General features: G+C 34.7%; 1 protein-coding gene across 1 annotated transcript; it reads right to left on the bottom strand.

Annotated features, from left to right (window-relative positions):
- Window positions 1-490: 490 nt before the first annotated feature.
- Window positions 491-16,592, bottom strand: LOC145600616 (putative disease resistance protein RGA1). The gene is made up of 3 exons (XM_081656502.1): window positions 15,911-16,592; window positions 1,189-3,468; window positions 491-1,125 (listed from the first exon to the last, which is right to left on the bottom strand). The coding sequence occupies exons 1-3, from the start codon at window positions 16,590-16,592 to the stop codon at window positions 491-493; spliced, it is 3,597 nt and encodes a 1,198-aa protein (XP_081512628.1).
- Between the last annotated feature and the right edge of the window lie 665 nt (window positions 16,593-17,257).

The raw sequence follows: 17,257 nt of genomic DNA on the forward strand, positions 1-17,257 counted from the left end.
AATGCAGTAGAAAATGTAGAAGCAACGAGAAATCAAACTTAAAATGAATAGTAAGCAGTACAGTAGAGAATGCACAACCAAAGCAAACATCTCATGGTACTTTGGTAGTTATCAAGGGACACACAAACTTTTAATTAAGAGTCAAGTTAATCAAGAAATGAAAAAAGTAAGTATGTCATCCAATACAATATAATTACATATAGCATAAAGAAAGTTTACCCCCTTAAATATCTTTATAATGTACAAGGATAATCGTTATTGTCATTTAAAGATATTATGTCTTAAAATTACTTCTTACTTAGTACTCGTATAAAAATAAAATTAATACTTCGTATAAACTAAAATTTAACATAAAGAGCGTTGCAAGATAAATTTTATTGTATCGTACGTTGGTAACAAAAGTTTCTGAAAATTAATTGTGAAAATAAAGTACATAAGATAAAGAATTATTTCTGAAAACTAAGCTATGAGCCGAAAAGGCATCATGATTTCAAAACCTGTAACATGAGACATATGGAATGTGTGAGATTTTATGCCATTCAGATCCAGCGTCTTTGGCACATCTTTCTTCCAAAAGTGGGCAGTTCCCAATATTAAGTCTTTGTAATTTGGTGAGGCACAACATTGCCTGTTTTGAAGGTAGACATTTCAGCTTGCTGCAATTCAAAAAAGACAGTGTCTGAAGAGATGACAAGCTGCCTATCCACTCTGCAACTTGTTCCAGCTCATCAAATCTGTCAATCATTAGAGTTTGAAGGGTACAAGGGATGAACAGCTGAGGCAGAGACTTGACATTTCGGAACTCCATCAATGCCAGTTCTCTTAGAGATTGGGGAAATGTAAGGTTTAAGTCCCATTCATCTCTACTATACCCTCCAAGTGTTAATTTCTCAAGGCGATGAAGATTTGGGATCCATTGCAAACAAGTTAACAACTCCCCTGAATTCACCAATGTCAAGTCTTCAAGACTATGCAATCTGCTCAAATCTGGGATGGGCCCCTTAATCAATGGGCAGTCATTTATCCGGATAGACTCCAAAGATGAACATTCCTGTAGACTTTTTGGCATCCTTTCTAACCCTTGACAATCCCATACATCTAAGTCACATAGAGAAGATAGGCCATCTGGAATACAAGCCACGGATCGGCAATTGTATATCTCCAATAACTTAAGAGACGTCAGCCCACTGGGTATACACTTCACCTTCTCACAATCATATAGTCGCAATTCCTCCAAGTTTGTACAATTTGACAGCTCTTGAGGTAGGATCATCAAATTTTTTATTTCCCCTACATAAAGCGATTGAAGAGCAGGGGTATATTTGATGATATCCAAGGGTTGAGTTCCACCAACATCTTCAAGCATAAGATCCTTAAGAGATTGAAACTGTAAACAAGGTACCCTTTCCAGCTTTGGGCACTCTCGTATCTCTAGTGTTTCAATTTTAGGAAATAATATTTCCGCTTGTACTGACAGCGATGGTGACATCCATGTGGTCAGCCTTTCAAAAGACACAATATGAAGCTCTCTTAGGGATCCAAATAATACCTTTTCTTTTGCAGTCTCAATCCTATTATAAAACGCCTCCCCAATACATTCTATTTCACTAAAACCTTCAAGCTCCAAGATCTTCAGAAAAGGTAGTTGCCCAAGTGTAGGAAGTTGTTGGCTTTTGTTGCAATTTTTTAGCTTCACCTCTTTAAGATTTGCAAGTGGTGTCAGGTGAGCTCCTTGTTTTACAGCCATTTCCATCATCCACGAAGGAAACCTCACACCCATGAATTCATCTACTGATAATGATTGTAAATTTGGGTGAGGTTCAAGGCTAGCTAAAACATCCTCATCAGTGTTGACTTGAGATGTTGCGTCTCTATCTGCACCCCACTCCAAATGTAGTGTCACAATCTTGTCCTTCTTCTCAAGCCTAGCTTGTCTTGCTGCTTCTTTGTTTTTCACATGTTCAAGGCCTTTGATAAACAAATTACCCTTAACTTGATTTAAAGGTCCTAGTTCATCAATACTCCACCCTTCAGCGTCACATAACTCAAGCGGAGGTAAAGTTTGAAGGTTAGTTAACTGTCGTAGTCTTCTTGATGCCAACAAATAATCATTTGTCACAATGTGTCTTAAGTTTTCCAGCCTATGCAATTCTAACGGTAGTTTTCTCAGATTAAAACAAGCTATGAGTCTCAATGTTTGTAGTTGATAAAGTTTGCAGATTGACTCTGGAAGTTCATTAATAGGATTATCAGATAGGTCAAGATACCTTAAATGAACAAGCTGCCCAATGATATATGGAACCTCAATCAGCCCAAAACCAGCTATGACAAATGTTCGAATGTATCGTGCACAACCGAAGATAGAGTTGATCCAGGCATTATCCCAGAAACTTATGGTTCTTAGTTTTCTCATCAATAACCTACGAGTAAAATCTTCAGGTGTTTTGTTCGTTGATAAATCAAAAACCAAATGTCGAACATCGGAGACATCATCTTCAAATTCGATTCCAACTTTCCATACCAACAAATACTTCTTTGACACGTATGATGCAAGATCATGCACTAAGTCGTGCATCTTGTACACAACTCGATCATAAAAATTTATCTCATGTTCTAAGAAGGAACAATTGAGCAATGTATTAAAATATTTCTCACCAACCATTTCCATTGTCATCAAAGTGGAGCTACTAGTTGCAAATTCACCAAGAAGAAATCCTTGTGCCAACCACAAAGTAATTAATTGATGCTTCTCCATTTCAAAATCCTTAGGAAAAATTGCGCAGTACACAAAGCATTGCTTTACATAAACATGATTCAAATGGTTGTAGCTCAACAATAACGATGGCAGGATATCATTTATTTCTTCTTGTTGGCGTTTCCATAGCTCACTATTCTCAATCGGTTCCCATTCATAAGCGTGCTTCTTTGACTGCAACGTGCCACCGATTGCTTTTATGGCCAAAGGAACACCCTTGCACTTGTTAACAATTCTTCTCCCAACATTATCGAAAGAAGAATCATATGGATGTGTCGTCTCACTAAAAACTCTTTGCTTTAGTAAATCCCATCCTTCATCTTCAGATAAACCTGGCAATTTATGTTGATAGAAGGCACGTGCTTTCTCTGCGACATCATTGCTACGGGTGGTAATCAAAATTACACAACCGCGTAGATCATCAATACTTAGCAACACATTTTTGAAGGAATCCCATGAGTCTTGATTGTCTTCCCAAACATCATCAAGCACCAGAAAGAATTTCTTCCCCTTTAACAGGTCTTCAAGTTTATTTGTAATTCCACCTGTGTTTATCAAGTCATATTTGGATGATGTAAGATGTTCAACCATCTCAATCAAAAGTCTATCAACTTTGAAATTTTCAGATACACAAATCCAAATTTTCTTGTCAAAATGACCACCAACATTCTCATGTTCATATAGCCTCCGAGCTATAGTTGACTTGCCAAGTCCTGTATACATAAGATGATAAAAGATTATTATCCATTTAAATTATTTTGAGCAATTTGGTAATAACTAAGTGAAAGAGACGACGAAAGTATAAATGTTCTAATTGCTATAGGTGAAGGGACTCATTAATCAAAAGAGGAATACATGTAAGATCGGACTTGGTTAAACATACTCCCTCCGTTTCACAATGATGTTCTTGTTTGGAATCTTGACTTTTTTAAGAAAGAGAGAATCTTCTAAATTTCCCTTAATCTATAAGAATAAATATAGTCATGTGGGATCTAATTTGATTCGTCTTGGAGAGTAGATTATTAATAGCTAACTTTTATAATTTTTACTAGTGTGAGATTAAAGATTTTTACGATCAAAGTTGGGTAAAAATTTGCATCGATTTACGAGACGGGAACATCGTTTTGAAACGGAGGGAGTAACATTTAATTCAAACTTTAAGAATATGATAGGAACTGCTGAACCTAAAAAAGGTACGTACTTAGGTGTTATTTGATGGTCTGTTATGTTCACCTTATCTTTACTTATTGTAGGTGTAATAAGTCTAGTTCAGGAAAAATAAATTCTGAAAAGGGTTATCAATCCAAGCATAATACAACTAGTATAAGTTTTTATAAGGTTTAATAAGTTCAAATATGTCCTCATAAGTAAATATCATATGAATAGAACACACCGCCTAAAAAGAGTTATTTCTTAGGGCCTGTGAACTTCAGCTAATTCAGTTCATTTCAATTTAGCTCCAATCAGTTCAATTCAGTTCAGTTTAGCTTCTAATTTCCTTCTGTCATAAAATATTCATTTCAGCTATATTCAATTCAGTTCAATTCAATTCAGTTCGCTCCAATCAGTTCAGTTTAACTCATTTCAATAAATTTGAACAGGCCCTTAGGAAAGACCATACAGTATCCATGTAAAATTACAAGAAAATTAAAGTCGTGGACAAGTTTTTTTATATATTAGATAGCTTTATATATATTTTTCAAATTAAATTGTTAGCATCAACAAAAAATCTATTATTAATCCCCTATTCTTCAATCAACCTCCTAACAATCATCACAATCCCCCATTCTCCTTATTTTTTCGAAGACCATAATAATAAAGTAACAATACCCCTCAGATATTTTTACAAAGTATTATCTTGTTAATTAAGCTTGACTTTTGGAAGAAAACAAAAACGGAGTAGATTTGTAGGGACATATTTATAAGTTAACTAGGTTAGGTCTTGCCGTGCACGGTAATTTTAAATTAACTTATAATAAATATTCAATTTTCCTATATTATATTCATATCAATTGAATGCTGAAAAACAACAAAAAATGTTAATAATAATTAGGATTTTTTGACTTTTGTGAAACAACTCGATTTCAATTTTGCTACCCATCAAAACTTTTATTTTATTTTACTACCTAACATATGCACATTTTTTTAATTTTGCTACCCGTTAACGGAATCTGTTAGGGTTTTGTTAAGTTTATAATTTTTTTTAAAAAAAATAATAAAAAATTCAAAAATAAAAAATTTTAAAAAAAAAAACAAGCAACCCCCTGCCACCCCTCAACCGCCACCCCTTCTCTCCCCCCCCTGCCGGCGGCCGGCACCCATAGTTTTCGCCGGCGCTGGCGCCAACGCGCGAACCCACCTAGCCCCCCTTCCCCCACCCCTACGCAGCCCCGACCCCCCTTTCCCCCACCCAGCCCCGACCCCATGAAGCAAAACCACCCCCCTTTCCCCTTCCCCCACCGGAATCCGCCCCCAGCCCCGTTCCCCCTCACTGAAATCGACCCCCCTCCCCTTCCTCTACCGTTTTCTGCCTCCCCTAACCCTAAACCACCACCCCACAACCACCAAAAATGAATTTAGGGTTTCGTTTTGGGTGGTTTTGGGGTGGTGGTTTAGGGTAAGGGGAGGCCGAAAACGATAGGGGAAGGGGAGGGGGGTCGATTTTGGTGGGGGAAATAGGGCTAGGGGTGGATTCCGGTGGAGGGAGGGAAAATAAGGTGGGGGATTTCGATTTGGGGTGGGGATCGGGGCAGCGAGAACGGGGGGGAAGGGAAGGGGGCTGCGTAGGGTGGGGGAAAGGGAGGGGAACGGGTTTGCGCCGGCGCCGGCCGAAGCTCAGGGCGCCGGCCGCCGGTAGGGGGGAGGGAAGGGGTGGCAAGTTAGGGGAGGGGTGGCAGGGGTGGCTGATTTTCTTATTTATTTTTTTATTTTTATTTTTATTTTTTTTGGTGGCTGACGGGGAGGCATTTAGGGTGGCTAAGGAGGGAGTGGTGGCCGGAAGGTGGTAATGAGGGTGGCTTGATCTCACTAACGGAATTATAAACGGATTCCGTTAACTGGTAGCGAAATTTTAAAAACGGGATTTGATAGGTAGTAAAATAAAATAAAAGTTTTCATAGGTAGCAAAAGTGAAATCGCGTTTTTAGCAGGTAGCAAAAGTGAATTTTTCCTAATAATTACACTAAGAATAATCTACATGTAACGTTCTTGGCAAGTATTATTAAAGTGTCTATAGTTAATTATAGAATTATTACTTGATTAAATTTTAATCATAAATTATTTAAGTAGCAAAAGTATCATTTGATGATTTGATATTCACATTTCATTGTAAAAGTCTGTAGCTTCGATTACTGATGAATCATATTTATATAGGGTTCTTAAGTACATTTATGTTAGTTTTTATACATTTTTCTTAGTCTTTTTGGTCGATTTAAGAGTCATATTTGCATAATTCATGATTACGCTCTATTACGCTTTGTTTGTGTTTTTATTAATGTTTCATGTGATTTCATAGTCATTTGCACGCTTTTGAAGAGTTTAGAGTTGATTTGGATGTAATGAATAAAGAGTGTGGATCGAGGATTTTATGCTCGTAAACGTCGATTTTAATTAGTTTGTACATGAAAAATGAACACAGCATCCTTAAGAGGTCACTATGTGTCAATCTAGATTGGATATGAGTGAAAACGAAGCAAACACTAATGAACGACGAGGCGAAAAAGGACCCTTGTGGACTGTTTTATCCATAACTCGAGTTTTACTGATTGGATTGAGGTGATTCAAGTTGGGTTGGAAACTAGACTTAGAGAGCTTTCCAATGATATGTTGCACGCCTTCATACAATTCCTAGATCGTGAGTTACATCCTTCCGAATTTGGTCCTGCAAATCTGCCAGTCAAGCGCCCAGCCATCGGGCGATGGCTAAGCCGCATACACGAGCCCTTGAATCTGCTTGGCCCGCTGGAAATCCATCGGGCGATGGTTGAGAATCAACTTCGTCGCAGCCCACAGCCACTCGACCATCGGCCACCCATCAGGCGATGGGTCTGGCATGCGGAACCTTGGGTTATTAGGCCTCCACCGACTTTGATTCTCCAAGTGACCAATCATATAAGGACTTTTGTTATTTTTATTTTCTTTATTTTATTTTATATATTTTGTCTTTAGATTAGTTTTAAGATAATTTACATACTCTAAGGGATTTTATTTTTCAGGAAATACCTTTTTTTGCTTTTTAATATTATACATTCTTTTTAGTTTTCTCTTGAACCTTAGTTTCTCATGGAATCTCCATGGATTCTTCCATAAATGATTCTTGGGTTTACTATTTTATTTCATTGAGATATTTTATTTCTATTTCTCGCTTTAAATTATGTTTTATTCCTTAGATCTAATTTTTATTATTTATTTCATGCTAGAGTAGTTTATTTCTAAGGTTTGGGAATCCATGTTTATATAATGAATATTGATATTTTCTTTATTTTTGATCTCTGATGGGCGTCATAAATGGCACTCATTTGATGAGCATTTAGGTTGAAATCATTCTCTTTTCATAGCTTTCTTACTCAATAAATGCTTAGTTTTATGCTTTGTTGCTTAGTTTTACCTTTCCTCTATTATTTTGTAGCTTTTGTGCATTTCTTTGGTTTTCTAGTCTTTTCTCCTTTATTTGCTCTATTTCCGTGGTTTTAGGTATGTACGAGGTTTAGATCTTGATATTGGTGATCTACTAAGGTGGAGAAAGCCTTTGGAGCAAGCTCACGGCATTTGGAAAGCTCAAGATGCAAGGAAGTGGAGATTCCAAGTCTTGGCTCTTGTGCTCTCATGCCGTGCTACCATTAAGAAGTGGTGTACCCATTAATCTAGAGCTTTAGCTACTGCCACCCCTAGTGTTCATCATCATCATAGTCGTGCGGCCTTAGCGAACGCACGAAGCCGCGTGTAGACACCTAAAAATGTCTCCCCAAAACCAAACCCGATGATGAACACCTTTCACCGCTGTTATTGGTCGGGTTGAGTATTTAATCTTTGGAGTGCTTTAATCCATGTTTCTACCCAATACATTTCATAAACCAATCCATTTCCTAGCTTATTTCCCTAAACCATAACTTACTTTCCACTTTCCATATCCACATTACAAAACCGAGCTGAACTGATTTCATTGCTATATAATTTTGATCCAATTATTATTTTGTTGTATAGTTCTTCAATAAGCTTTCCAACCATATATTATAAGCCCAATTCCGAGCTATAACGAAAAAAATAAGAGCAAAACACTAAACTCGGCCCAAAACCAACACCCTTCTACTAAAACGATCATATCTTAAACTATACAAATTATTTTTATCTGATTCCAATTGGGTTAGAAAGTAGACTTGATAAGCTTTCCAATGATATATCATATGCCTTATTTCGAGTTACGGATCAAAAGTTATGATGATTTTAAAAACGTGTAAAAAACTGGAAATACCGCGCAGCAGCTAAATTGCCGCGACGCGGCAAGATCTGACGTGGCACGGGAGAAATTCTCGTGTCACGGTAATTTGGAGGGGATTTTCATGTTTTTTAGTGCCCCATGACTTGGCATAAGTACCGTGATACGGCGCCATATGCCGTGACACGGTGGACTTTGCCGCGTCACGGCGTTTTCTGCCGTGTCACGGTGAGTTGTTGACGTGCCACGGTGCTTAAAACTTCCCCGCGTCACGGGGAACTGTGCCGCGACACGGGAATTACTGCCGTGTCACTGTAGGAATTCCCGTGTCACGGTGCCAGTGCTGTGACACGGGACAACTCCGTGTCTTTTCCGTGTAATCCCTTCACGCGTTTTTACTCCAGTAAGTCAAATATTTCCCGCGTCACTCTTTTTTTCCCCGCGTCACGCTAATTTCCCCCGTGACACGGTAGAATCTACCGTGTCGCGGTAGCCTTTTTTAGGGTTTTTATCTTTTTAGGGTTCCGTGTGTTCCCTCTGCTCATTTTACCTATAAATAGAACTCCCCTTTCTGCAGTTCGGGGCATCAAGTCCTTCTTTCTTCCTCTCTTTTCCACCAAATATCATTCCTCTTTCCCTACACCAAAAATCATTCTCTTGCTCTAGCCTAAATTCTAGCCACCCTATTCTCTTATAATACATCCCTTAAGCACTCTAAGGAGTCCATATAATACCCGAAGTTCTATACTGAAACCAAGGCGTGAAAGGTATAATTAACTGAGGGTTTGGACCAAATCAACTCTACTTTTATTTAATTTAATTATTTCAATTTGATTTATTTTTATTGAAGTTACTAACAATTTATTCATGATGTAGCAATTAAAAGGAACGCGTGAAATGTGAGTAATTAATTAATTTAATTACCTATATTATTTTATATTGCTAGTATCATGATTAGGATTATTTTTATTTGATTTGACTAACGCTATTATTGTTAATTTGCTTCCAATATTAATGTTGGTTTCTATTGTTATTATGATCACCATATTGCATGTTTAAAGGGAATATGTATTTGAAAATCATGACTAATAAGATAATTTGGACAACCGGTTTAGGTTCCTTTTAATCTTACTATTAAATCGAAGTGATCACTAATAATTAGAATTATGTGTTGCATTAATATTTAACCAATTTAGCATAATAATAGTTTGGAGCAAATTGAATATTTTATTTGCATGCCTTTGAGATCACAGGAATACTTTTCATTATAAGAATCGAGTAGAGGCCAATACGGGCGAATGTGACTCCATGACTCACTTCGTACCATCATCCCCGATCCTCCTTTCGTGGTTCCGAACCATATGGAGTTAGTAATCTCATGGATTATGAATGGGGTGTAACCTTCACGGGTCAATCGTTGTTGCCTATCGTTGTCCCTTAATCGTGGTTGCCTTTTATGATCCGTGAACGGTTTACAAGTTCCTTAAAAACTTGTTGGCGGCTCCCTACTTTCCTTGTCCCTAATCGTGTCCCTAATCGTATATGTCAATTCCCACTTCCTATGAGTGCCAAGCATATTCACACTATGCTTTAACGTAGGCGCACTTCAAATGACGCCTACACCGCGAGAAAGTTCGAGAAACCCAGGTAGGCGCGGGCGCACCCCTTCTATGCGAGGGCGCGCCTCCCCTGCTGCACGGGCGCGCCTTCTTGAGTATTCGTTGCTCGGTTTTTTGTGTTTTCGCGCCTCTATAAATACCTTTATAACCTGAAGTTTAGAATAAGTTTTCATAATAGATTTTGATCATATTCTTAGCTTAGTTGAGAGCTTCTCTCTCTAGTTTTAGGGTTAGTTTTAGGAGTAGATTTTAGAGAGAAAAAGTGAGGAATTTCAATGGTGATTAACATATTGAAGATTCAATGGTGACAATTGTATTGGAGATCTTCTCTATTATCAATGAGCATTTCTAAACTCTATGTCATTTATTGTTTTGTTTAGTATTCATTTTTGTTTGATTTGATTTGATTGGATTTTGATGTTTGGTCTTTGATTAGTGTAATTGTTCTTCATAGATTGTTGATTCTTGATTTCTATAGTTGTTAGTTGATTTGATGATGTTGCTAGAGTAGTTGTTTGGCTTGGGATAAGGTGAAGCTTGTATGATTGATTGATTGTGCTCAATTGAGGGAATTGTGTTGATTGATTGTTGAGATTAAAGTGATTAATGGAAGCTTGAATGTGTGTGATTCGATTAGGCCTTGAAAATTATGCTAGATTGCATTGTAGGTTCACATTGATACGGACAATTGATTTGTGGCTTGCATTTACACGATTGAGGTGTCTTGTGACGTTCCCAGCTAGAAATTATAGTAGTTGACGCTAGTTAGACCTCTAGGAGAATAGCTTGATATGTTCTTTTGGTTGAGCTTGCCATTGGTCTTTACAACCATTGGTTTGCGCATGTTTCCGAGTTGGTATAATTGTCATGATTACTTGTTAATCTTACTCCCTAGCACTTTATTTGTTTGGTTTCTTTGTCTTAGTATTTGTTAGTGTCCTCTTTTATCCTTAGACTTCGACCTAGCTTAGGCACATAATTGGAAGCACTTAGACATTACCGTTCCTTTGGGTTCGACCCTTGACTTACCTCTATACTTGTATTTAGGTGTGTTGAGTGTTTATAAATTTTGTTTGGCTTAGGGAGGATTAGTCCAACGACCTAGTTCCACCCCACGTCAATCTCTCTAATTGATAGTGTTTTATTATTAATCTTGCAAACTGATCAATTGTTTGATTAATTATTATTAATAAGAGTTTGAATCGAAATGTCTTACTTTTAGAGGCTTACCAACAATTAGCAATTCTGATTATGTTAGCGACCGAACTACATATGTTGAATTGAGAGCGTTAAGATCCGACCGTAGGCTTAGCAATTACTCTAGATAATTGATTGATTGAATTGTTATTGATATTTGATATATTTAGAACTATTAGCATGGTAAACCATAACCCTAGGTTTTTTATATTAGGTTTTTGATTGATTGAATAGGCCGATTTCCAACGGAATCTCTCCGACGGGCCCGAAAATCCGTCGCAAACTGGGAAAATTCCGACGAAATTTTATTCCGTCGGAAATTTCCGACGGAATTTTGTTCCGTCGGAAAATTCCGACGGATTTCAAACAGTTCCGACGTAATTTTCGTAGGAAAGTATATTCCAACGGAAAAATCCGTCGGAAACAAAATAATTTCTGACGGATTTAAATCCGTCGGAACTTTCCGACGGATTTTTTCGTCGCAAAAAGCATCTGACTAAATTTATTTTAAGAAAATAAAACTTTGTATAAATAGCTAACCCTAACCCATTACCCTTCATTTCAGCTCCCCTTTCTCTCTCTTCTCTCGCCGCAGCGCACCCTACTCCCCTTCTCTCTTCATTCTCCCTGTTCTCTTTATTTCTCCTCTCTCTCTCCTCAACGCTTCTCCCTCTCTTCTCTTCAGTCTCCCTTTCTTCTCTTTATCTCTCCTCTCCTTCGCTACTCCCTCTCCTCTCCTTCACTACTCCTTTCTATTTTCTCTTTGTTGTTAAATTCCAGCAAAGCTAGCCTTCAAATGCTCCGGCGTGTTTTTTTTATTTCGAATTTATGGTATTAAGGTCAAGTTCGACCATGAAAATGCTAGATCTAGTGTTTCCATGGTCGAAGTTGGCCTTATATAACCAATTTCAAGACAAATGTCGGTTGTTGTGGTTAAATCATTGTGGTAAGTGTAGTAGATCTACAGTTTTTTTTTATCTTTTGTTTTAAATTTTTTTGTTCTGAATTTTTATCTTTTTTTTTTTGCCCTGTTTTCATTTTTTTTGGGTTATTGGTTGTTGGGTTGGGATTTAAAATTGTTGAGTGTTGTTGTTGTTGTTGATGATGATGATGATGGTTTGAGGGCCGTTTGATTTGGTGGTAGCAGTCATCGGCAAAGAGGAGAGTGGCAAACGGTTCTCAGAAACTCCCATGGCCTCTCCTTGCCTCTTTCTTGTTCTTTCCATGGGTGTTGAGTGCTGGGTTGGGATTTTATTATAATTTTTTTTGTCCAGTTTTCAATTTTATTCGGGTTTTTGGGTGTTGGGTTGGGATTTATTTTTTTTTCTTTTTTTTGTTTAATTTTTGGGTTGTGATGGTTTGTTTAGGTGGTGGCGGTGGTGGTTTTTGGTGGGTGGTGGGGTGGTAGATCTGGGCTCGTTTGTGTGGGTTAGAGTTAGGATGGTAGGGGTTTTGGTGGTTGTGGGTAGTGGAACGGTCGAATGTGTTAGGGGGCTGGTGGTTAGAGGTGGGTGATACGCCGTGCCGGTGGTGGCACGGCATATTTTTTTTTTAATTTCGCAAAAATAGTTTCCGACGGATTTTCCTGATGCTGAAAAACCTCTTTCGAGAAGAATTCCGTCGGAAATTTCGTCGGAAAAGTGTTTCCGACGGAAATTCCGTCGGAAGAAGACAATTATCCTACAAAGGGTTTTCCGACAAACGGTTGCGACGGAATTCCGTCGGAAACGGGTTTTCCGACCGGATTTTGGGGTGGTTACGACGGAATTTTTCCGTCGGAAACGAGCCTTTTTCTGTGACATAGTTTAGTATCTCCAAAGGTTAGATCAAATACCATCTCCCTATGGATTCGACCCTATTTACCCTGATACATTGTTAGTTGGTTTTGTTGGGAATTTATTTTTGACAGATGTACGACAACCTATCAATTACATATTTTGAAAAATAAATATGTATGTTTAGATAACTCCATATGTCACAAATTATGTTAAGATATTTAAGATATTTGTAATGTTTTTTTTGCTCAAGTTTATAATTGTTAATATTTTTTTTTTTTTTTTTGGAAGGATGCATCAAATCTTCTATTATACCCCAAAAATGATCATTATTATATATATATGTAAAATTTATATAAATATAAATACACACACACATCTATATATATATGTATATATATATATGTATATATATATATATATATATATATATATATATATATATATATATATATATATATATATATATATATATATATATATATATATATTGTGTGTATATATATATACATATATACATATATATATACATGTATATATATCATATATATACATATATATATATATATATACATATATATATATATATATATATATATATATATATATATATACATATATATATATATATATATATACATATATATATATATACATATATATATATATACATATATATATATATACATACATATATATATATATATACATATATATATATATATACATACATATATATATATATATACATATATATATATATATATATATATACACATATATGAAAGTAATAAAAAAAAATATGATAGCGTGTCACTAGTTGAGAGAAAATAAATTTAATATTGTAAAAATTTTCCAAATAGGAAATGGAAGAAATATTTTAAAACGGTCGAAAATAGAAAGTGGAACAAGTATTTAAAAACGGAGGGAATACATATCACTTAGAGTTATTTTTCCCTTCCAAATTCATTTTTGTACATTTTTTTTAACTAGTTTTGGCCTCGTGCAATGCACGGATTTATAATAATAAAATTTATTATTATAATAATAATAATAATGATAATAATAATAATGATAATAATAATAATAGTTAATTGAAATACTATTTTATTTTATTTTTTATTTTGTATTATGAATTTATTTAATATATGCTCCTAAAATTTTAATGTGTTGCATATATTTAAAAATATTATTAAAAGAACGAAATTTTTAAAAAAATTTAGTAAAATTTAGGAGGAAATGAAATTTTTTTCCCAAAATCTTACCAAGTATCCAATCCGGGGATTACTTTAGTATATATGTATAGATGTCATTTACTATAAAAAAAATAAAAAAAAAAAAATTATTACGTAGTACATAAGATTCACAATATTGTATTTAAAATATTTACAAAATTGTGATATGATTTGGATAATTCTACCAATATATTGAAAGAATATTGTTTTTTTAATGAATATTGAATAAGTTTCATTTTATATTAAGTAAGAATTTTATCAATTATTGAGAAAAAAGGCTAGGTTGTTATTGAAACATTGTAACTTGTTTTTGGTCTGATAAATGCTCAAGTCATTATATCTATATTAGGAATGAGGTTTTATAACAAAATATATATATATATATATATATATATATATATATATATATATATATATATATATATATATATATATATATATATATATATATATATATATATATATATGGGATAGTTTTCAAATGGCTACAATAAAATTGTGGCCATTGTAACTAGTGAATCACAACCCTTCAATTTATAAAATTCATCATATCCATCCATTTAGTTGACTTTAAAATACACCTTATTAACTACCAAAAAAAAAAAAAAAAAATCAACTTTTAATTAAATGTTAGAATTTGGTCGAAGGATATGGAATTTATAATTTATCTTGATGTTTTCAATTTTTTTTTTAATCTTTAATGTCAATTGATTGGTTTCTTGAAAACTAGAGACAAATTTCATTGACTTTTATCATCTTCTTCGTTTTCCCTCCCTTTTACTGGTTTTTTTAAGGGAGGATGATTTATTTTTTGATAAAAATGATGAAAAAAAATATGGACCTTGTAATGTATAATGCGGTAGATAGGTTATTGTTAATAAACTATGATCAAATGTTTAATTTTAATGGAGATGGACAATCATTTGAGCTTAGATATTGCAGATCGAATATGCATCAATGGCAATGTTCAGAATTTTTGTTTTAGTAACTGTTTTTTTATTTTTTATTTTTTTATTTTATTTTTTCTAATTTAAAATTAAAAACTGTTTTTTTTTTTTTTTCATTTCTTATTTAAAATTAAAGTCAATTAGATGAATGGATAAGATTGAATAATTAAAAATATAGGGCCAAGATTAAAACTAATTACAATAGCTACAATTTTATTGTAGCCATTGAATAGTCTTCCTATATATATGATAAAATACAAAAATAGATTAAATTAGGTACATTTATTTCACTACTCGTACTATTTAAATATATTTTTCCAATCATTATTGAACATCAAAATATATTATCAATATTTAGTATTTAAAATTATTAATTTTCTTTGTTCGACTTCAAGTTTATGAATACGGTTAACTCTTTTTAATAAAACATTGTAGAAATGAGATGTGTCATTGGAGTAGTGGTTGCATTTAAGATATAACTAGGTTAAGTCCCATACTATCACGTCCATAATTAAATTTTACAACAAAAAAATTATAAAAAATGGTGTTAATTCAACAATAGGGAACCTAAACACTCAGCACTAATTCCTAAATCCGTATTAGGTAGCCTAAAGGGTGAACCGGGTGGAATAAAAGTAAATTAAAAAAATTAAAAAATAAATAAATAAATAAACAATAATTTATCTAACAAAATTGCTTGTAACACGTACAATAACTAGAATTGTATTTTAGTTTATACCAATACCCTACACATAAAGGTTGTTGAATCGGATTTTAGTTTATACCAATACCTTACATCTATACTTGATTTTATGAGATTAAAACAGATTTAACTATATATATCTTGCTAATATATACTTGTACATGTATTAAATGTGTAAGAAAGCAAAATCAAGTCAGGTAGAAAACACTATATATCATGAACAAATGACAATAAAAAATATATACCTCCAATTCCAACAATGGCAATAGTGGAAAGACGATCAACATCCTTGCTTCGAATAGGATTGAGAATCATTTGCAGCAACTTATCCTCATCAGACTTCCTCCCAATGAACTCTGAACCTCTTGCAGCAGCATGTTTCCGATTTTCTTGCAACGCTACATTGTCAACATAGTAGCCAACAGCACTGCTACTGGATGCTACCGCTTCTCTGGCTAGCTGCACTTTCTGTAGACCATTGTTCATGGCCTCCTTGTCCAACTCATCTAACTTGGAAAGGATGTCACGAACCCGATAACTCATCCGAATACGGAAGACAGCAGGGTTAGTAGCAGGACTTAAAAAGTTGCTACACTTTTTCTTGAAAGATGGATGGTTGTTCTTCAACTCAATTTTCCTACGAAGTAACTCGTATTCGTAGTCATCCATGAGTTCATCAGCAGAGTAGGCCAAATCAGTGAGTTTTTTGAGCCAGAGATTCACAAATTTGCTCTTCTCTGCATATTTAGCACTTGCCAGATCTTCCAGAAATGCCTGGATGTCGGTGAATCTGTTTTGGAGCATTTTGAGATGATCATTGAAACCCCAACAGACAAGTGCTATCTCCTCCACCGCTCGACCTGTCACCAACTTCAACCCGGCTTTCGCAGCGTCTAACGCGAGTCCTGATGCAAAGGCTTCCGCCATGGATCAAGTAGCTGTGTGCAGTTTAAGGGAAACAAAGGTTGAGAGAGCAGAACGTATAAAGGTGTGTTTGTATGAAGTTATAAGTGAGGAATGAATGAAGGCTAGTGCTCAAGCTTTAAAGATTTACCAAGTGTTGACTTTTTTACTTCTATATTTTATATACGAAGTAGTAAGTGCTTGTAAGTTTTTTATATTTCCTTCAACCATAATTAACTGCAATAATTAGGCTTCACGCATCTATTGCTACTTTTAATCCTTCATTAATCTTTCATCTAATGCTCCATCTGGATCTTTTTTAACTCATCTCAATATATGTATAGCCCTTAGGGTGCGGGTTACATATACGCATTACAGCTATTAAATACACTATCTAAAATTATACTCCCTCCGTCCCTAAATTACATTCCTCCTTTCTGTTTTATTAATGTAAAAGAAATGAGTAAAGATTATGAAAATTAAACATTAATTGCATTGAGCTACACGTGTTTTTATCATGATTTTCTAAATTTTTTATAAAATTATAAAGTGTATTTAATGTTTTTATGTAGCCTTAAGGGTTACTCCCTCCGTTTTTAAATACTTGTTACATTTATTCATGCGCGGAGTTTTAGGAGAAATTAGATAAAGTAATAAAATATGAAGGTAGTGGGGTACTTGTGAATAAA

The sequence above is a fragment of the Chenopodium album genome, chromosome 21 (genome assembly GCF_948465745.1).
Source record: "Chenopodium album chromosome 21, dcCheAlbu1.1, whole genome shotgun sequence".
Taxonomy (NCBI): Eukaryota; Viridiplantae; Streptophyta; class Magnoliopsida; order Caryophyllales; family Amaranthaceae; genus Chenopodium; species Chenopodium album.

Coding starts and splice junctions, on each gene's coding strand:
- LOC145600616 (XM_081656502.1), bottom strand. CDS start 16,592: ATGGCGGAAGCCTTTGCATCAGGACTCGCGTTAGACGCTGCGAAAGCC. Junction 3,469..15,910: donor TGCCATTGTTGGAATTGGAG/GTATATATTTTT, acceptor TTATGTATACAG/GACTTGGCAAGTCAACTATA. Junction 1,126..1,188: donor GAAGGTGAAGTGTATACCCA/GTGGGCTGACGT, acceptor CTTGTATTCCAG/ATGGCCTATCTTCTCTATGT.